The sequence below is a fragment of the Glycine soja genome, chromosome 6 (genome assembly GCF_004193775.1).
Source record: "Glycine soja cultivar W05 chromosome 6, ASM419377v2, whole genome shotgun sequence".
Taxonomy (NCBI): Eukaryota; Viridiplantae; Streptophyta; class Magnoliopsida; order Fabales; family Fabaceae; genus Glycine; species Glycine soja.
In genome coordinates, this window is record NC_041007.1 from 18174484 (window position 1) to 18195817 (window position 21334).

General features: G+C 34.8%; 1 protein-coding gene across 2 annotated transcripts; it reads left to right on the forward strand.

Annotated features, from left to right (window-relative positions):
- The first annotated feature begins 971 nt into the window (after positions 1–971).
- Positions 972–18171, forward strand: LOC114416588 (DNA annealing helicase and endonuclease ZRANB3). Of its 2 annotated transcripts, none has more exons than XM_028381510.1 (24): positions 972–1438; positions 1542–1910; positions 2030–2162; positions 4407–4579; positions 5421–5494; positions 5720–5755; positions 5851–5941; positions 6481–6543; positions 7556–7736; positions 8348–8493; positions 9104–9205; positions 9766–9876; positions 10641–10706; positions 10806–10904; positions 12031–12228; positions 12360–12488; positions 12577–12687; positions 13110–13442; positions 13563–13750; positions 13821–13923; positions 14071–14216; positions 14569–14648; positions 16179–16351; positions 17512–18171. In XM_028381510.1, exons 1-24 carry the CDS (start codon positions 1100–1102, stop codon positions 17602–17604), a joined length of 3537 nt encoding a protein of 1178 aa, XP_028237311.1. In that variant the 5' UTR covers positions 972–1099; the 3' UTR covers positions 17605–18171. The 2 variants fall into 2 exon arrangements, with proteins under 2 accessions (XP_028237311.1, XP_028237312.1); XM_028381511.1 differs by having other exon boundaries at positions 6481–6540.
- Positions 18172–21334: the final 3163 nt, after the last annotated feature.

Here is a 21334-nt window from a genome sequence, read left to right on the forward strand (position 1 = left end):
TTTTAAAATTTTTAAATTTTTATTCTTGGTTTGATTTCGCTGTCTCCTTAGCACACCATTGGTTAGGGTTCTGATTGTGATGATTTAGGGTGGCTAGGCTTCCTATTGTAACAATTTAGGGTGGTTAGGGTTCCAACTATGATGATTTGAGGGTGGTTAAATTAGAGGAAGCTTTTTATTTTTTTAATTATAATAAACAAATTGGCGACTATAAACCACCACTTTTTAAAAACTAGTAATTTTATTATATTTTAATTTAAAAATAAATAATAAATGTAGTAGCGGTTTAAAACCACTACTATTTGTAAATTTAAATGCAGTAATTTATAACTTAATGACATTAGTTGTAATTGGATGGAAAGGACATGATTGTTACATTTTAAACAATTAAGGGGCCTAATTGAATATTTTAATAAATTGAGGGACCAAATTGAACTTTAAATTATAATTAAGAGACCAAAAGTATAATTAAGTCTAAAAAATTAAAAATTAACAAGTGAAATCCATTATGAGACCTACAATCAGGGGCTTAAAATCTCAAAATGTCATATATATATATATATATATATATATATCACTAGAGCTAAAAATAAGAAAAATCTTGAATTTTATGTGCAAGACCTACTAAAAAGTTGTTGGAGATCTCAAAATGAGGGATAAAACTCATTTCTAACACTTGATTTTTTCGGTGGTAGAAAAGAGAAAAACACAATAAATGTCTACACCTAGGTCTACACACTTATTGGGTCTTTCTTTCTTTTATCAAAAAAATCTAGATACAAATGACAATTCAAATTTCAAAATGAGATATATAAATAAAGATATAAGATGCTTTGAGTTGAAATTTTTTTAAATGATTCAAACTCATTTAAATTTGATTGGATTGAATTTGGTGATGAAATAACCAAACTTGAACAACCTACTTAGAATTGAACCAAAGAGCGCCTATATAATACTTTCTCCCCATTCCCCCAACAAAGAGCGTGAACAAACGCGCTAGAGTTGGCATAGTTCAATTTCAAAACTCAGAAAAACTAGCACGCTGCACTTCAAATCAAATCAAACTCCACTCTGCTCCTCCATGCCGCATCACTGACAAATGGAACTCACCGAAGAACAACGACGCCAGGTAGAAGCAAACCGCGCCGCAGCGATCGCAAAACGCAAAGCATTCCTTGAATCTAGAGAAGAAGAAGAACAACAACAAAAGAATCCCGAAGGAGAAAACAACAGCAACACCAACCCGAACCCATGGAACCTTTTCAAGTGCCAAAAGTTCCCCCTTTCCCCCAAACCCCAACCCCCAAAATTCCTCGCCAGACTCGAAATATGCTCCCCCGATTCCTTCTCCATAACGCCCCTTCCTCTCTCTTCCTTCCCTTTCCCTGGTCACCAACATTGCCTCAACACTCTAAGCTCCACTCTCTCACAACAACATGTATTTTACATTACTCACTCTCACTCTTAGTAACCAAACCACTGTTTATTTCTTTTTATTCTCTTTACCCTAATTTCAATTTTTTTTATTGTCGGTTTCTTAGGTGGTGCCTTCGCATTACACGCAGACTAGTGAGGGCGAGAAGGTGTGCGTGTTCAAGCTGGCGGAGTACCGCGCCGTGCTGAAGCAGCTAAAGGCCGCGGCGGCGGCGGAGGTGCTGCTGGTGGAGGAGATCCCCTGGGCGACGTTCAACGTCGTGGAGTGCCTCTCGCGTTCCTTCGCGGCTGGGCGGTGGGCGCCCGTGCGGCCGGAGCACCTGCCCGACGACGAGGTGGACCGCCTGATCGGGAGGCTTCCGAGGACGCTCTTGGAAAGGTTGCTGCCTTTCCAGCATGATGGGCTGAGATTCGCGTTGAGAAGAGGTGCAAGGTGCCTCATTGCCGATGATATGGGCCTCGGGAAGACGCTACAGGTGTTGATTCTTTGGTCTTGTTTGCATTGTGGTGATTACTGCTTGGTTGAATTGGGTGAATGTGGTTTTAAATGTGATTGTTTGATTGGTGGGTGTTTTTTTGTTTTGTGGATTTTTAGGCTATTGCTATTGCAGGGTGTTTTGTGGAGGAAGGGTCTATACTTGTGGTTTGTCCGGCTGTGTTGCGGTATTCTTGGGCGGAGGAATTGGAGCGCTGGCTTCCTTCCTGCTTGCCGGCTGATGTCCATCTCGGTAACGTATTGTGTTTTAAGCTTGTGGTTTGTGTGATGTTGTGTTTTGTTGTACTTGTTAATGATCAATGGTGGGGTTATTGGTCAGAATTGAGAAGTGAAACTGGGAAAGTGTTGTTCTTGATGAGAATGTGACAGTACAGTTCATGTGTTTGAAGATTATGTTAATGGAAGTGTTGTGTTGAATCTTTTCATAGGATGCACAATGAAAAGATATGCGTCTTCGGAAGATGCACATGCTAAAGTTGGTTTGGGATTGGGAGATTTGAATTATAAGAGAAAATATGGTTTTGCGTTTGGTTCTTGTAAGAAATAGAAAAATTGGTTATTGGTTAAGTGAATCATCCATGTTTTAAACATGGTTTGACTGTTTGAGCACTGCACTATGCATGTGGATGGGAGTTTTGTTCATTGAATGGTTAGTTAAAAGTGGTTTGCTGTTATGCACAATAAGATGATGATGATGATAAGTTGATGAACAAGTTGGGGCCTATTGGGTGCTGGCAACTTTAACTGCTTTGAAGATTCTTAGTTCAGGTGATTTCTTCTGCAGAGTGCAGATTCAGGAATGATGAATTGGGGTTTTAGAAGAATGTTTGGAGTTACGTGATCATGGAAATGAATCCTACTGTTCAGTGCTTTGCAACTTGGTGTGATTGTGGTGTGCAATCAAGACCATGATTCTGCTGAAACTTAAAAAAAGAAGCATGGGTTTTTGTTAGTAAATCACTGATTTAACAAATACATTGTAGAAAGAAAGGGTAGAGGCCTAGAGGGAATGGGGATTAGTGCCTTATTTGATCAGTGCATGCATAGTGATCAATGAAAGCAATCAGAAAAAGCATAACTAGCTGTACACATGGCAGAAGGCATGGCAATGGGATGCACATGGGAGGATTCGGTTGGTTGGAATAGGGAAGAAAAGGGGAGGAGGGGAAGGAAAGAGAGAGTAGAGGCAGAATGATCTGAGGAGAGGGAATTGCAGGAATAGACCAAAGTTCTCAATGGCTTTGGTTTACCTGTATTTCTTTTACGTTTTCTGTTTCTGTTTTGTCTTCAGTTATGTGTTACTGATGCTGACATCGCATTGAGATCAGTAGCAGAAGTGAGCTATACACTATATCTACCATTTTTTCTCTTGGGATCTGGCCCAATTTTTTCTCATTTTGCCAAGCTAGTTCTCTTAGGAGTGCAACCTTCTACTACTACTAGGCCAATAAATAAGATCTGTTATTTTTGTTGAGCTTTGGCTGTGATAGAGGACTTGTTGTCCCCCTCTGTACTCTTCTCCTTAAGAATTTCTCTTATGGCCAACCCCAAGTCCCAATAAAGGAGGAGGGTTGTATTAAGCCCTTGACAACCAATGTAAAACTTATTGAAACCCCAAACAATTTTTCTTATAAGCAAGACAAGAAAAAGAGAGAGTGAAATCTACATGAATGCTCACCAACAGCTTTATTGTAGTATTGAGAACAAATTACTCAATTACCCTTGAACTGAATATACAGCTGACTAAACCGAATTACCAAACAGTTTCCTCATGCCGATAACTTACCAGTGTGGCATGGCTATCTTGTGAGCTAACAATGGAAAGGCCATAGTGAGGCCCTGCAAGAACATTTTCTTTTTTGGATCATATTATCATTTTATTTTTCATAAGCTATTTAATTTAAGCTTATCTTTCTTCTAATGTTTCACATCATGTTGGCTTTGAAATCTATGCCATATTGGATCACTGTTATACAGTATACACAATGCAAGAAACCAACTAAGCATGTACATAAATGCAAAATTGTATTACTGTTATACTGTATACATAATGCAAGAAACCAACAAGTCGTGTACATAAATGCAAAATTGGATTACTTTTACAGTATACACAATGCAAGAAACCAACTGTGTGTACAAAAATGCAAAATTGTATTGCTGTTATACAGTATACACAATGCAAGAAACCAACTAAGTGTGTACATAAATGCAAAACTGTATTGCTGTTATACAGTATACACAATGCAAGAAACCAACTAAGCGTGTACATAAATGCAAAATTGAATATGTTCAAGTTTTTTTCTATTTATATTCTTCATCTAAAGTAATTTTGTAGACTGAGTTCAATCCTAATAATTTGAAAATTTTGATGTTATTTTCCATTTTTGTTGTATAGCTTTTTTATTCATGTCTTTTGTTGCAAAAACTTACTTTCTTTTGCTAGCTAATTGAGATTTTCATGTTTCTTCAAATCCAGTTTTTGGCCATCAAGACAACCCTATATATTTAAAAAGAAGTCCCAGAGTTGTGGTTATTTCTTATACCATGCTTCATCGTCTAAGGAAGAGCATGCTTGAACGTGAATGGGCTCTCCTGATTATTGATGAATCTCATCATGTGCGATGTACAAAGAAAACAGAACCAGGAGAGGTATGCTATGTTTCCATTTGATTCTAAAATTTAAAACACCAAAAAGAAGTTTGCATAATGTATAGATATGGATGAATTTCCTTTTTATTCACTAAGATTGATACATATACATGTGACATTTATATATAGAGAAAAATGATCATAGAGTGAAAACCATTATTTTTTGTATGTGTGAGTAGCATTGTATGTATTCATAAAGAAGAATCAACGAGTCAATGGGCACAAGGGTGGGCCTGTTCCCCCTCCCTGAAAACTTCTTTGTGCACACACACACAAACACATATATCTCTTTAATTTTTTATGTAAGAATTATGTAATGATATGGTTTATTAATTTATTAATATAATTATGTATGTTAAAATTTGATTATTTTTAGTTGCCCCTCCCTTGCATGTTTTCTGGCTGCATCCATCCCCATGTTTTTATTTCCGTAAAACACTGATTTTCCATGCAGAGCTAATTTATAATTGCTTGCTGGGAATAAAAGCCATTCAGGATTAAATAACTCTTTGGATATTAGCATAAGCTGTTAAGCTTATTAATAGTTTTGGGGACTGATGAATTTGGATAGAGAAAGGAGATAAAATTAGTGGGATCAGAAGATCTGGTTGGGGGTCTGGGAATCAAATAACTATATTTTATGCTTAGAGAGTCAGAAATCTAATATGCTTAGTTCAAGTTCATTTTCTTTTTGAAGAGCTGCTTTCAGGAGGCAGATTCATGTTCTTAATTTTTGCCTTCTAATTGTAATTTAGTGAATTATCCTTTCTCTCTGTATCTTTTACTTAGCTAAATCCTGTAAGTTATTTGTAATTTGTCATCATATATTTTGTTTTAACAGATACAGGCTGTTCTCGATGTGGCTTCGAAAGTCAAGCGTATAATTCTGCTATCAGGGACACCTTCTCTGTCAAGGTTGTAGCATAGATCACAGCAAACCAGCTGCATATGCTTTAAAATTAATAGTTATCCTTGGAATTAAGATGAAAAATTTATTTTTAATATTTTGGTTTTTGCTCCATATTTCTTAACTTACTTTTTTTTTTTTGTTGTAATTTGGGTTCTCTGTTCATTTTTTATTAGTTTAACACTTAAAGTTTTCTTATATCTTATGGTGCATTTCTTCCTAGGTGCTCATAGACCATACGACATATATCACCAGATAAATATGTTATGGCAAGTATATTCACATTGAGCATTTTTCCATATTTAAATTTTCTTTCTACGAAGCCTGTTAATGCAGTTTTCTGCAAAATGCTTCCATTTTACAGGCCTGGTTTGCTGGGGAAGACTAAATATGAGTTTGCAAAAACTTATTGCGATTTAAAATATATCAAAGGCATCCAAGGAAAATTTTTTGCGGTAATCCTGATAGAAAAGCACTTCATATCCTCTCTATGAATGTGGGCAACAGTGCATGTGGAATGTATGCATTTGTCTATTTGTTAACATTATGAGATCTGCTAGCTGCTAAGTAGTTATTTCTTATAACAGAAGAGCATTACCTTTTGTATGATGTATTTCAGGATGGTCACTTGTGTTATTCCCATACCTTGGTTGGTATAAACATGATAAATAAGTTATGATTATGGTTGGCTAACGAAAATGTTATAAAATTGTTATGTTCTCTATATTAGAAATATAAAAAGGAAAAAAAAGAGAGACTGATTCAAAGGTCTTAGGCTTTTTAGATTCTGTGATTGGAGCATTAAATTATTGTTTTGACCTCGTGTAAGTGTTGTTTAATACCCATCACTGACATGAAGATTATCATCTTTTCAATCCTTAGTTACTTGTGATGAGGGGATAGTGTTGAAATTTTTATTTTTAGGATTGATAATTCTTTTTTACTAGGAATTTGTCGTCAAGAAATTGACATAAATGATGGGATTGTGCTGCAGGATTATTCAAAGGGCGTGCGCTTGGAAGAGTTGAATGTGTTACTAAAGCAAACTGTTATGGTGGTATCTCATACCCATATTAATCATCTGATGAGTACTTCAACTTTTCATATTTTTTTCCTGGATATCATCAATTACTTTTCTAGAAGCATTCTTCAGTTTTGACATCAGCTCTTTAAATGGCTAGCCTGGCATTTTGAAGCAATGAGAGCAGTTTTGCTCTGAAATTTGTGCAGCCAAATTGGACTCTTTGATGAATGTATTCTGATTGTGTTTTCTTTTTATTTAGCTAATCCCACCTAGTGGGATAAGGCTTGATTGTTGTTTTAATATTGATGATGTGATTATTCATTATTACTCATAGGTTTATGTCCTTTTTTAGTATATAAAATGAGACCACGGAAACATTATTATTTTTAAATAGTTGTATTTTGGGTTTACATTTGTACTTTTCCTCAAGTTGTATTTAGTACTACCACTGGCCAATATATAAGCAACAAATGATTTTTTTCTTTGATCCTAATTATAAGCAACAATGATCAGTTTTCAAACTTATTCAGAGTTAAATGTCTTTTATATCCTTAATTTTTTGCTAACTCTATTTACTAGACACCGACTCATTGGACTATGAATATTAACATTAAATGAGACCATTATTTACAACGTTTAAACTTAAGGGTACTTTTGGAATAAAATTCTAATTTATGGTAGTATTAAATGTGACCACCACTTTCCTTGGTCTTGATGATTTGTACTATGTTGCTTGTATATAAGACCAGAAGTAGTATATACAAATGTAAACCCAAAATACATGTATTAAAAAATAATAGTTGTATTTAGTATATAACAATACCAACTACTACTTATTTTGAAAAAATGCTTAGGTATTTTGTCAGGGATGATTTAGATCCAGTGATTTTCATTTTAAATATCCATTTGGTTTACTGACTGCCACATATTACATTTAAATACTTAATACTGGTTCTTACATTGTTATGTCTCTTTGAATATAAGTGTTTTACGATATTTCTCTTTGATCGTAAAGAATATGGTCTTATTGTGTATTCCATTGTAGATAAGGCGTCTGAAGGAACATGTGATGCTACAGTTACCTCCAAAACGCCGGCAAATTATAAGACTGTTGATAAAAAGATCAGATATAGTTGCTGCAAAAACTGTAGTTGGGGTATTCAATATTGATGCCTCTGAAAGGGAAAGTGAAGACGTGCCTTTAGAAACTTTGGATGAACCTGATGGTATTGTTAAGGAATTTTTTGCCTGTACTGCAGTGAGATGTTGGATTTGTATGTCAATTAATTAATGTGTCTCATGGTAGCTTTCGATTCATCATTGTTTTAGTAGATTGGATGAAATTGCATAAAAAAAAATCCAGAGAAGACAGGCTCAAAAGCTTTTGATATTATTCATAACAATGAATTTGATTGCTTATCGCATGAATAACTAAAAATTTAGTCCCAAGTCTAGAATTTACTTATGATACCAAAAAGACTAATAATACCAACGATTTGAAGAATATCCAATAGGACCGAACAAAAGTAATAAAACAAGTCCAATTGCAACCTTCGTGATCTACATTACCAACCTACTTTTGAACTGTAAAAAATTGGAAAATAAACTAAAATTTCATATGCTTGTCAATGTTTGCTTGTACTTTAAAAAAAATGTTGCTTGATGGTTTTTTTTTTGTTCAAAGAAAATGACCATGCTAATTTCCCTTGTATCGAGATAATATTTCTAAGTTTGCATGTGTTTATAGTTTATACAGAAAAAACAGATATGCTATGGCTGTAATACTGGAAGATTATTATAGAGGTTTCTTCATTCATCTATTCTACTTTTTTATCAGGAAAGCTTTCTTATCAGGAACTTGGAATTGCGAAGCTTTCTGGTTTTCGTGAATGGCTTGCTCTCCATCCAATCATTGCAGGATCAGAGAATGCTTCAAAAATGATAATTTTTGCTCATCACCACAAAGTTCTTGACGGAGTACAGGTTGGGAAGCTATTGCTTACTGAAGATCCCTTTGGCAGCATGTAAAATAGTGGAGTGATGTCAGTGACTCTGTTGTCTTTTTGACTTTTCTCCTTGGGGGGGAAGGGGGGGGGGGGGGGTAATTGGGCCAAAACAAATTTTAAAGTTCTTAAACGATTAGGCAGCTTATTTTTATAAAAAGAAAAGGAAAAGCAGTTTTTTTTTAAAAAAATTGGGCGAAGGGTTTTATTAAAGAAAGGCTAACTTCTCTTTTTTCTCTCTCCCGACTATCTGCTCTCTCCTCCACTCTCTCTCTCTCCCTTTCTCTCTCCATGCTCGCTCTAAGGGTGTGTTTGGTTTAGAGGATAGAAATATAAATAAAAGGTGTGTTTTTTAGAGTGTAGGTGTGAGACCGGGCCCACACAATTTCTCTCCTCTTCCCCTCAACCAAACACACCGTAAAAGAAATGAAAACTGTCAAACAGTTTCTATTTGGCCATGGTAATTTGTGACCATTTAGTGACTGGAGCATGTTGTTCTCCTTTTGATGTCTTCTCTCCATTTATTCGATTGTCCCACAAATATTTATATCTAATTTATGATATAAGGTTTGTCTTTCTGAACCATTCAGGTGTTTTTATGTGAGAAAGGGATAAGTTTTGTGCGAATTGATGGAAATACTCTTGCCAGAGATAGACAATCAGCAGTAGTCTCATTTCGGTCATCACCAGAGGTATCACAACCTTTGCATTTTTCTCCCCAAGTGATTGTGTAAATTTTCTGCTCTCTTTCTTTTGTTTCCCTATTTATGATATTTTTCTATTTATATGTTTATTGTAATTTGGATTAATAACTTGTAATTTTTTTATGCTCTATTTCTCCTGTTGCACAAATGAAAATTTTGAAGTTGCATTATTATCATTGTTCTATTTGCCAAATTGATGTGATTGTTTTTTTATCTAGTTGTGGGCATGCATGAATACTTTACAGATTTATTAATAAACAAATTAATGTCACATTTAAGATCAAGTCTGGTGCTCCACTTATTAAAAGCACAATTTGTTGTGTATGTTCAAAAAAATAAGAACCGTGTAATTCCTAAAATCAACCATCTTGAGCAATTCTGTTACCATCAAACTGACTACCCTTGATTGCCCTACACCCTACTTTCGTATGCACTTACATGTGACATGTTCTAACTTCCGTATCGTCTATATCATTTAATCAAGGTTGAACTGTTTTGCCTCTTCATTTAGCTTTACCTTGACTTATTATGAGTTACATTTATGTCAGGTTAAAATTGCAATAATAGGTATTCTAGCAGCAGGTTTTGGACTTGATTTCTCAACGGCACAAGATGTTGTGTTCTTGGAGCTACCAAAGTGCCCAACTATAATGCTCCAGGTTCTGTTTGATGGAATGTCACTTCATTAATAAGTTTGTATTTATAACTATTGTTGAGTTGTAGAATTGGTATCATATGCCTGTGACTTGTGTTTTCTCTTGTGACACATTAGATAAACATTCATTGATTTGAAACTGTGCAAATGAAGTATCAATATAAGTGTGAAAGATTCTGCAGAAGATTGCATATCCCTAAGTGCAGAGAACTGATTAGTGATTAGTGTAGCAAAAGGAATAAAGTAGTCCTGTTGCTGTGTGATATACAATGATGAAGCTGTCTTTATTATGTCAATACCATGCATGGAATGCTTCTCAATCTCTTGCTGGATGTTTGAATGGCAGTATTGTTGAGATTATGGACACATCTAAAGATGACTTTCTTTAAAGGAACAAAAGGAATGAAACTTAGGTGCATCTGTACAAGACAGTTGATAATATTTTATGACAAAATTGGAACTGGGTCACACTAAGCTAATAGATCTAATGGAACTAATATTCATCTTTCTTCCAACAATAATCATGCCAAATGTTACACTTGATGCAGTCTTTTTTATTGTGAAACTGATGCAGTGTTGATAATTATCACCTATCAGAGCACATGCATTTTTTCTTTAAAAAATTATGGCAATCACATACATTTTTGTTTGATCTATTCTTGTTTGTTGTATATGATGGCTCCATTATATGATGAACTGTAACATGTGGTTTCCTGATATTGTATCTTATGTAAATGTAAATAATGTTAATGTTAATACATTTTGAAGGCTGAGGATAGAGCTCATCGTCGGGGACAAACAAATGCAGTTAATGTATACATATTCTGTGCAAAGGTGATTAGGTTCTCCTTTCTGAAGGTTTGGGATTAGGGCTTGTTGTGATATGCCTAATGCCTCTCACAAGCTGCATTTTTTGGTATAACCCATCTGCAGGATACCTTGGATGAATCACATTGGAAAAATTTGAACAAAAGTTTGCAACGTGTTTCATGTACAACTGATGGCAAATATGATGCGATGAAAGAGATAGAGGTATCATGTTTATGCTTTTCACTGTTAGCTTCATATTGAAAAGCACTACGTTACTACCTCATGCATTAATTATTTTTAGACTAAAAATACCCCTAATTAAATAAGAGAGAGGTTATATTAACATGCATTTAGAAGAGAGAGAAGCATTAATGACAATGGTATTTTTGGAAAAGTATATAAATTTAGGACAAATTTATTGCTATCAACTTAGTTAACTACTTTTCTTAATCTTGATGGATTAGGTAATTGGGTCTTATAAATAGGAATGGAGGTAGTATTATATATGGGCCTACCATTTATTTCAAATTTCAAACAGCTTACCATTAAAAGATTTGATTTGACTACATATTTGGAAAACAAATTTTTAAGCATTTAGTTTGTCCAGAGTTGTAACACTCCTCGATCCTCATACTCAGTAGTTACAATTTGTGTACTTTTTATGCTCAATTGAATGCAAATGAATACCCTGTACAACTTCTGCAATAAATAAATGGATTGGAGGCCTATGGGATGCAGATGAATTCCCTTTCCAACTTGTGAGATGAATAAAACATTGTCTTTCCAATTAAGAACATTTCATGAGTTTACTATTTAGTTCAATTCAATGATTTATGTCTTGATAGAATTTGAGAGAAAATGTAAAATAGATTTTATCATTGATATGAAAGACTAAGCCAAGTTACAATGAACTGTGTCACTGTCAACTCTATATATAGAGGACTAACAAAAAACTGACTCAGATGGTTACTGACTAACTATGTTAGTAACTCCTAACTACCTGACAGCTCACTGACAGTTAACTAACAGTTAACTGATAGCTTGCTGTTAACAACTGTGACTACGTAAAAATCGTTACACTTTACTTAGTGGGAGTAAGAATACTCTAATATATCTCATCTGTTGTCAATAGAGTTTTTTTACGTGTTGGGATATTATTTTGGTTTCAATACTGTGTAAGCTTTTCCTGTGAAAGCTTGTCTTAAGAGTTTTAGCTTCTGATAACCTAGTAAGGTACACTTTCTGTTGCCATTATTATGAAACAAAAATGCTTGATATTTTGTGATGTGTTAGAATTTTTTCCTCCCTTGTGTAACATCTGCTTCCTTTTGGGGATATTTGGTGGCAGGTTGAAGGTATTTCTTATTTAGACTCATCTTTGAACAGTGATAATTGTGAAGAGCAATCTGCACGCAGAGATGCAGTAGGTGAAACACAATTGGATAAGCAACCTTCTGCAGAAAATTCAAATGAATCCGAAGCAAATCGAGATGATAAATCTGATGAGACTTTTCTTAATAACTCAATTCAGAGTTCTAATATTATGGTAATGCACTGGTACTTGTAGTTTAGACTTAAAATTGTTTTGCTTCACTATAGCATGGTATCTCATTGTCTTTGTTTATTCACTGTATTATTTGCTTTTTTTTTAATTATTCTAATTTGTTGCTAGAATAGGCTGAAAATATTTCCTGCCAAGATTTAGGCAAGGCTTCAGTACTGGATGGAACTTGTGATGTTGATGTTTTTGATGGCATGGAGAGATGTCCTGAAAAGAGTTTTGAAGATGGAGATCAAGAAATACGGGTACCCTTTCATTTGCTGCTTTCTCATGTAGAGGACTGCAGTTTGTTCATGTCTGTGTCTGTGAGTGCTTAATGGTCTTATTTTTCAGTTGCAGGATTTGAAAAAAATTTCAACAACAGAAGCAGATGACAACCAGTCTGTTAATCTGGTTGAAGTCAATGGACATTGTTCTAATCAAGTTGATTTTCTTCGATTTGAGGTGAAATTTATTTTTAAAAGTTGTTGGTTGATGTTAGAATGAGTCAGTCCATTGTACAAGAAAATTGATTTACATTAGGCATTTGACTCATTGGTTATCACTGTACATAATTGAAGCAAAGTTCAGGAAACAAATTTATGTTTATTTGATTTTTGAAATTGCTATGAAGTGGCAACCATTTAATGTGACTTTTGACTTTTCTGATGTTTTTGAAGCTTGTATTAGAAAGAATATGGGAGTTTAAACTGTGTGATTGTAGTGTGAGAGATTTATGCTTTTCTTTGGTATAATTTTGGTTAGAGTAGAATGCACACTTTTTCAACTGTGGGTACAATTAGTTACCCTTGGTGCTATGCATAGAGGTTGGATTGTGCAGTCAGTCATTCTTACAAATACGGGAATAACATTTGCTTTCTCTTCAGGTGAGCCCATACACTGGAAGGATCCACTTGTATACTTGCATTTTGGGTACTGATAAAAGACCACAGCCACTTCATGAAAATTTTCGACCAGAGGAACTTGAGTTGTTAAGTTCTGTTGCTGATGATGAGAAACAGGCTCATGATGAGAAACAGAAAACAGAGTTTGTAACTGTGAAGGACAACCCCGCATATAGGCATGCTCTTATGGCTTTTGCAGAAGAGTGGAAGAACTTGAGGTCAATTGAACGCAGGAAGTTACTTGGAAAACCATTACAACTTCCTTTGGCTGTTGAATTATGCTACTTGAGTGAAAGCAATAACCACAACAACAAGGTGAGTGTTGTCAAATTGAATTGTTTTTAATGGATAAGATTATTTTTCATAAAGTTAATCCATGCTTGCTACTATATTTTTGCTAATTTATATAAAGTAACAGAAGTTAATGGTTGACAGGGATTATTAAATGGTGGAAGTAAAAGACGCAGGACGCCCTTAATGGAGATTAGCTATCCTTTACCATCAGATGCTGTTTGGAGAAAGGTATCTCTGCGAAGTGGCCTTGGTAAAAAGGAAAAAGAATACACTCAAGGCTGGAGTGTGACAGATGAGCCACTCTGTAAGCTTTGTCAAAAGCAGTGCCTGTAAGTCCTATACCAATATATATTGCTTATTTTTTTACCAGTGTTTAATAATTAATAACTCTACTTTCAGGGCTAACAATGCCAAGACACCTGAATTTTTTGAAGATCTTTTTTGTAACCTTGTCTGCTATGAGGAGTATCGAATGAGAACTAGCAACAGATTCCTCCGTGAGGTCAGAACATTGATCATATTCATTCAAAATAAGATGTGGTTTACTAATTTTGCTTTGTTTGGATGTTCAATCTTAGAAACAGTATTGTGTAGCTTTGTCCTGTCTTTGAGCTAGCATTAAATGTACTTTTTGAGTTGAAATCTTCAGGAACTTTTCAAAATTGAACATGGAGTGTGCACAAATTGCCAATTCGACTGTCATAAGCTCGTTGAGGATATAAGACCTTTGTCATTGGAAAGGCGGCGTGAGTACATAGAGAAAGTAGCACCGAAAGTTGCTAAACGGAAGAAAATGTAAGTCTATGAATATGAAAGTTAAATACCTAAGGTCAATTCTCTTGTGTTAATAAATAATATTATAGGCTTGTTAAAAGACTTGCTTTACTATTAGAGTATACATTAGTCGCTGATGTATTTTTGCTTTATTCTTAGTTAGTGATAGTTATCACTAGTCTGTTAGGACTAACTCTAAAGTAGACTTTGTTAATCTCAGTGCACTAACTACAGTTAAGTGCTTATGTGTAAAGATATAATTACTGTTCCTCATCTGAGAACAGTTACTCTAATATATACTGAATAGTGTTTTTAAACTTGCTTGTTAACCTTACACCAACAGTTTTCTGAAACACTACTTGATCATCTGCAGGTTTGAGAAGCTTGTCAATGAACCAACTGAAGGCAATGCATGGCATGCTGACCATATTGTTCCAGTATATGACGGAGGAGGTAGAATTCATTTTAAAGTTTAATCCTACTTGCTTTTTAGGAAGAGATATAATATCAATTTCTAATTATAGTGACCTGATTTTCCTAGAAATGACCAATAGATTGTGTTTCAGACTTAAACTTCATTTGATAATATGATTTTGGAAGCAATCATAGTCTTAAATAAATACTCTGGTACACTTTTGATAAAGGATTTAGTTGGCTCAATGGAAGTGTCAATATAGAATATTGATGCATGTGAAAAATCCATGTAATCTGCTTATACCTATGATTTAGGGATTAGGATTTAAGCCTCTAAATAGTAAGAGAGCGGTATGTATCCATAGTAGTCAATAGCATGCTGTAGCAGAGCAGCCTTGGGCTACTAGAGTTGAAATAACTGAGTGGTTTTCAATAATGGCCACTGCAGCCACAATACTGGCCTATATAGCGGCTTTTCGCATGCTATAGCAGTGCTACAAATTTCATGCTTGAGATGTTCGGTCTTTGGTGTGAGGGGAATGTGTTAGAGATCTTGCATTGATTAGTGATATGGTCAAATTAAAGTATATAAGTGGAGGGCAATCCTCACCTTACAAGCCGGCTCTGTTGGGGTGGTTAGGCCCAAACCCAAATTGTAAGAGAAACATAATATGATTTGAAACTCTTTTTCCTTGACCATTCACACAAAAAGTTACCTTCCTTGTTTTGACCTCTAATCCTTCACCCTTTATAGGACTTCCCCCCCCCCCCCCCCCCCCCCGGGTGTCTTGTTCTTTCTTCTCTGGACTTCCCAATTCGTATCATTTATCTAATGTTCATTTTCTAATGATTTCACCACCATCTTTCATTTTTTGACTTTGTTACTATATTCAGTTCTTGATTATTGACTGACTGTTTAATGTATCATGAATGAATAGAACTGATTGAGGTGTCATCATGATGTTTTATTTCTTATTGATACTAAAAGAATCCTTAAATGGTGGTTGAATTGATCCAGATGTCATTACATATGCTGCAGAAGGCTGACTCATTTAAGTTTTTTATAATTTTGTTCCCACTGTACGTTTGGCTAATTTATTGTTGTGTTTCTAGTGTTTTCATATGTCCTTTCCTATTCCCTCTCGAATACAGAGGAGTACAAATTGTGACCCGGGCCTCGCTGATATTTCAATTCCAGCTAATGATGATGCTATAGCCTTAATTCGATTAATTCTTTATTTGTTGTTTTTTTAAGCTCTCCTACCCCTTTTATTATTACCCCATATGGATTCAATCAATTGAAATAAATTCGTTAGATTGAATTATTGTTTCATAGAAACATTGGAATTTGGGTGATCTAAATGTTATTTTTTGAATTCTCTTTTGGTCAATCGTTGAATTGAATGTGACTGAAACGGGAATCTTATTTTAGCTCTGAGTGTTAGAATATTACATCTTATTTAATTTTTTATGGACATACTTTTTTTTGTCGTTATAATTCCCACTATTTTGCAGAAAAAAAAGGATATTAGCTTCAAGTTTAATTTCATACCTTAATTATTTCTATAGGTGAGTGCAAGCTGGAGAATCTGAGGACTCTCTGTGTAGCCTGCCATTATGATATCACTGCTGCACAATGTGCTGAACGACGCATAGCCAAAGCAAATGCCAGGAAACAACTAAAAGCGTTAATGAATAGCATGAAAAATGGTATTAAGGGTGCTACTGGCACTAATACTAAGGTATGTTGCAAGCCTATTTCCCTTTTTGGTTGACACAGACATGTATTCTCCCGGTGGTATGTTAGTCAGTCTGAGATGTATTAATACAGTATTTGTATGGCACACCTTATGTCAGGCTTTCAATCCATTTAGGGAAAAGGATAAGATTTAGTTTTTTTGGCTGTTAAAATAGGCTTGTAAAGTGCTGCTTAACAGTTGAACATACCGTTATTATCTACATTTTGGTGAAAACCTGTACTAACTATAAAAGGTGTTTAATATAAATAAATTCAAGATGGAGGCAATCTGTTTGCTCACATCGTAAAAGTGAGAATGATAAACAATTATGTCTGTCTGACAAGAAATGCTAAAAAATTGCTACCACTCCTGACACTATTAACCCAACCTAATGGATTGTATGATAGTAGCCATTCAAATCTTTAGGGTGTATTTGGTTTGTAAAATGTTTTAATTTTCTGTTTTTATTTATTATAAAAATATGACAAATTGTCTTCATTTTGTTTCCTGTTTAAATATTTGTATAGAAAATGAAAAAATCATTTTTGTAATTATTAGTGAAAAAAGAATAAAAAAAAAATTCCATAAACCAAAAGCACCCTTAGTTGATAAGTATTGGTTCAGCTAGAAATTGCCCTGCTGGGATAAGTGGCTTGTTGCTTTTCATTTAGGTACATTTTGTCGGTTGGAATTTTCATATAGTTAAGACTCATGCATGCATTAAAATAATAGTATTAAATTATTTTATATTTGTTGGCCTGGTATTCTTCAATTCTTAATGTTGTCAAGATAATAATCTAGATTAGTTTTTATGATGTGTTCTAATATTGGTTACTCACTCGTAGACAATCTCTATTGAGTTTTCCTGGATTGTGCTGTATTGGCGCCATGCTTATTTTATGTGCCTTTTCCATGTTGGGTGCATTAGAAAGTAACTTCTAAAATATTGCTCTCCATCCTTTATAGTCAAGGAATTATTGTACTATATCACCTGCTTCCTGATAGTAATTTCATATGTTGCTTTAATTACTTTTGCATGCTTAGGAAGTAATTTGAGCTAGTTATTAGGTATGGTTTGTTCTCCATCTTGCTGGCCAAACTTGTGTTATTTACACACACAAGTAAAACTATTGACAAGACAACTCTTGATGCATTAAATTCAGGACCATAAGCTTCTCGAGGAAGAAGGGAGTATGGTAGAAGATGAGCTTTTAGTTGAGGTTCCTGGCAGTGCCTATTCTTTAGCAGACAGCTAAGTGGAGATGCCGTGTGGAAGGGATTGCAAACAGCTACAGAAAATTTCCATCGTCATTTCAACCGAGTTTTTTTTGTAGAAAGTAAAAGCAAAATTTGGCATCCACCTGATGGCAACTTGTACGTCAGTGCAGTTGGTTTTCCAACTGGACTTTCCTGGAAGAGGTCGACTGTGGTAACGAAGGAGTACTTACTTACATCATAGTGTCCATTTTTTTATTGCACAGGCTACCAATTAGGTGGTTCTTTGTAGAAATTCTTTTGAACAGATATTTGTGTTGTTGTCTACTTCAAAAGCATGCAGCATTCTCAACATATATACTTAGAGAATGCCCTTAAACCTAAGATAGATAATTTTTGCAATGTAGTGACAGTTTGGATCATCCATTTGTAACCTATCGTTGATTATGGATTGGATGCTGGAAGCAACAGCCTCCTACCAATTATTTGCGGGCAATTGTTTTGTATAAATGTAATGATTGATGATTTGGCAAAACAAGAACCTTTTTTTTTTGTCATGGTTCTTGTTTGGATGAAATATTAGCTTGAATTTGGATGGTTTGAGATAATGATATTTGTTTATAAGTATAATTAATCTTGATTATTTTTCACTTTATTTTATTAAAAAGGAAATGATAAAAATAAAAGTCATCAAATGTTATTTTATTTTTACTTCGTTCAAAGATCTGGATCACATCATTTCCTGCATAACAAAGTTGAAATAAGATATTTGTGATCTACTAGTAAATGTAGAAAAACCTTCACTATTCTTTAAATCTTTGAAAATAAGAAATAAAGTGTTATTATTTAAATATTTGTGAAAAAATTCTTAAACTAAATGGTATTTTAGTTTTCAAAATTTATACTGAATTTAATATGGAAATAGAATGGTAAGAGTTTAAAAAATGGATAATGTTATATGTTAGACAAGTGGCCTCAGATATCTTAAGAAGGGGGGGTTGAATTAAGATATTCCAAACTGTTTCCCCTAATTAAAATCTATTTCACTTTTTACTCAAGTTATGAATTCCCTTAATGACAATCTTCTTAAATATTAATTCAAATGAAGCAACTTGAATATGAATATAAAGCAATAATAAATAAAGGAGATTAAGGGAAGAGAAAATGCAAACTCAGTTTTATACTGGTTCGGCCACACCCTTGTGCCTACGTCCAGTCCCCAAGCAACCCGCTTGAGAGTTCCACTATCTTGTAAATTCCTTTTACAAGTTCTAAACACACAAGGACAATCCTTCCTTTGTGTTTAGAGATCCTTTACAACAAGAGACTCACAGTCTCTTAATCCCTTAGAGAATGAGAAGAAGAAGAGGAACAAATCTCTCTAGAAAGAGATGGATTTTACAGATTGAGCACTCAATTAATTCCTTAATGAATTGCAATTGAATTGGCCAAGGAATTCTTAAGAGGATAAAATGAAATTGCTCTTTGAGAGGATAAACACTTTGTTGTTCTGAAAAAATCTCTTTACAATTTCGTGTTTAAGTCACATATATATAGACCATTGGTGGTCATGAGTAAAGCCTTTGAAAAGTTGTGACTCTTGAAATTATTTTTCTGAAATTCCTGTCTGGTAATCGATTACAGTAATTGTGTAATCGATTACAGCTTTTAAAATTTGAATTAAAACGTTTACTAACTGCTGGTAATCGATTACCAAAATTGTGTAATCGATTACACAGTCTAAAATTTCGAATTCAAATTTTTATAGCTGTTATGAAACGTATTTGGCCACTGGTAATCGATTACATCCTCTGGTAATCGATTACCAGAGAGTAAAATCTTTGAGAAACACTTTTTATTTTAAATCACTTGGCCAAACCTTTGCTAATTCAATTAGGAATTCCCTTCCTAATATTCTAGTGATCATCTTGATGTTGTGACTTGTAATCTTGAAGTATTGTCTTGAATTTTAATCTTGAAAAGCCCATTTGCATCAATTGCAACACATCATCATCAAAACATCAAAGCCAATTGCATCTACAATCTCCCCATTTTTGATGATGACAATACAATACCTGAAATCAAGATTCAAGCAAGCAACAAACAATTGTATATAGATAAAATATGCATCCGTTTACTCCCCCTATATTTCGGAATACATGATCACTTGATTTCTAAGTTTGTTAAGCTTTTTCTTAAGCTTTTGCTACAACCTTTTCTCCCCCTTTGGCAACATCAAAAAGCCAAAGAACTCGGAAATCAACACAGTTATAATAATGGAGTAGCAAGATATAAGTATCAGAGTATTAAATACAATAAGCCAAACTCATAAACCAGAAATAATCAAACCAGAATTCAAATAACTTAAAATGTCAACAACCACAAAACATCCAAGACTGAAATTTAAAAACACAAGATAAATAAGCAAAGTATTTAGCATAATAATGTAGATTCTAAGAAACTAAAAGCCAAAATACATGGCTTATAAAAGATAAATAATCAGAACCTAAAATCTAAGAAGACGGAGGTGGTGGTGGAAGATCGAAACTCTGACGAATGTATCCGACATCCTCTTCAAGCTGTGTAAGACGAATGTCCATACCGGCAAAGCGTGAATCTAACGAGTCGAAGCGGTCACCAACATACGAACGAAGACCCCGTAATTCGGAGAGGACTTCATTCATGAGTGCGGAATCCTCACGTTGAGGAGGAGGTGAAGGAGTACGTTCATCTTGAGGAGGGAGTGCATCCTTCTTCAGCCATTGTCCATTCCGATCTTTACGATACCCAAAGGAGGTCACTGCATCAGCACCAATTGCAAAGGAACGCTTGACTTGAACAAAGGGTTCATCATCAAGCGGAATTTGAAAATGACGCAAAAACAGAGTAATGAAATGTGGATAAGGAAGAGGTGCATTGGCCCGTAATGCCTTATGCATTCGGTACCGAACCAAATGGGCCCAGTCGATCTGACGACCGGTTAGAAAAGCCCACATAAGAATCAAATCCTCCTCAGAGGCTTGTGCTAAATTTGAAGACCGAGGAAGCAAAATTCTAACAATGATATAATGCATGATGCGATTATCAAAAGTTAATGACCCGACCAACAATCTACCGGTCATTTCAGCTTGATCATTGCAGACCATGCGACGAGCATCATGACTCGAATAATCGAATTTCCAGTCATCAACAATGGTGCCCTCAAAAGGTGCACCTTGACTGGGTAAATGAGTCAAAGAAAAGAAAAGTGACTGATCAATGACCATAGAAGTACCATGCATCTCAGACATAATAATACCATCCTGAATTTTTAAATTGCAGTAGAAGACCTTTACAAGTTCAGGATAATATGGCAATTTAAATGACATGAAATCAACAAGACCAGAATTTTGAAACACTTGATAGCAATCAAACGTTTCATCATTAAAGAACTCTACGTCTAGGTATTTAGGGTCTAAGATTATTCTAGAAGAAAACTGAGAAAGGTACCGTAGACGTTGATCATCGGATGAAAACAATGTTGATGATCTTGGAGATGACAAAGAAGGAGGAATAGGTGCTGTGGGTGCTCCGGATGGGCCGTGACGGCGATGGGCAGCAGCGGTAGCGGTGGAGGATGATCCCTTTCTCTTCTTTGATGGCTCTGCCATTTGATGAAGTTTTTCTGGATTTTGATCGGTGGAAGTGAAAGAGGAGTGAAAAAGAGGAAGATTGGGCTTTACGGGACGTGATTTGGTGAAGAATTGAGTGAGAATCGAAGGTTTGAAGTTC

Bases quoted from the DNA above. Each gene is read 5' to 3' on its own strand.
- LOC114416588 (XM_028381510.1), top strand. From the start codon at position 1,100: ATGGAACTCACCGAAGAACAACGACGCCAGGTAGAAGCAAACCGCGCC. The intron at 5,942-6,480 runs GTAATCCTGATA...ATTGTGCTGCAG, and splicing joins TCCAAGGAAAATTTTTTGCG to GATTATTCAAAGGGCGTGCG. The intron at 10,905-12,030 runs GTATCATGTTTA...ATTTGGTGGCAG, and splicing joins ATGCGATGAAAGAGATAGAG to GTTGAAGGTATTTCTTATTT.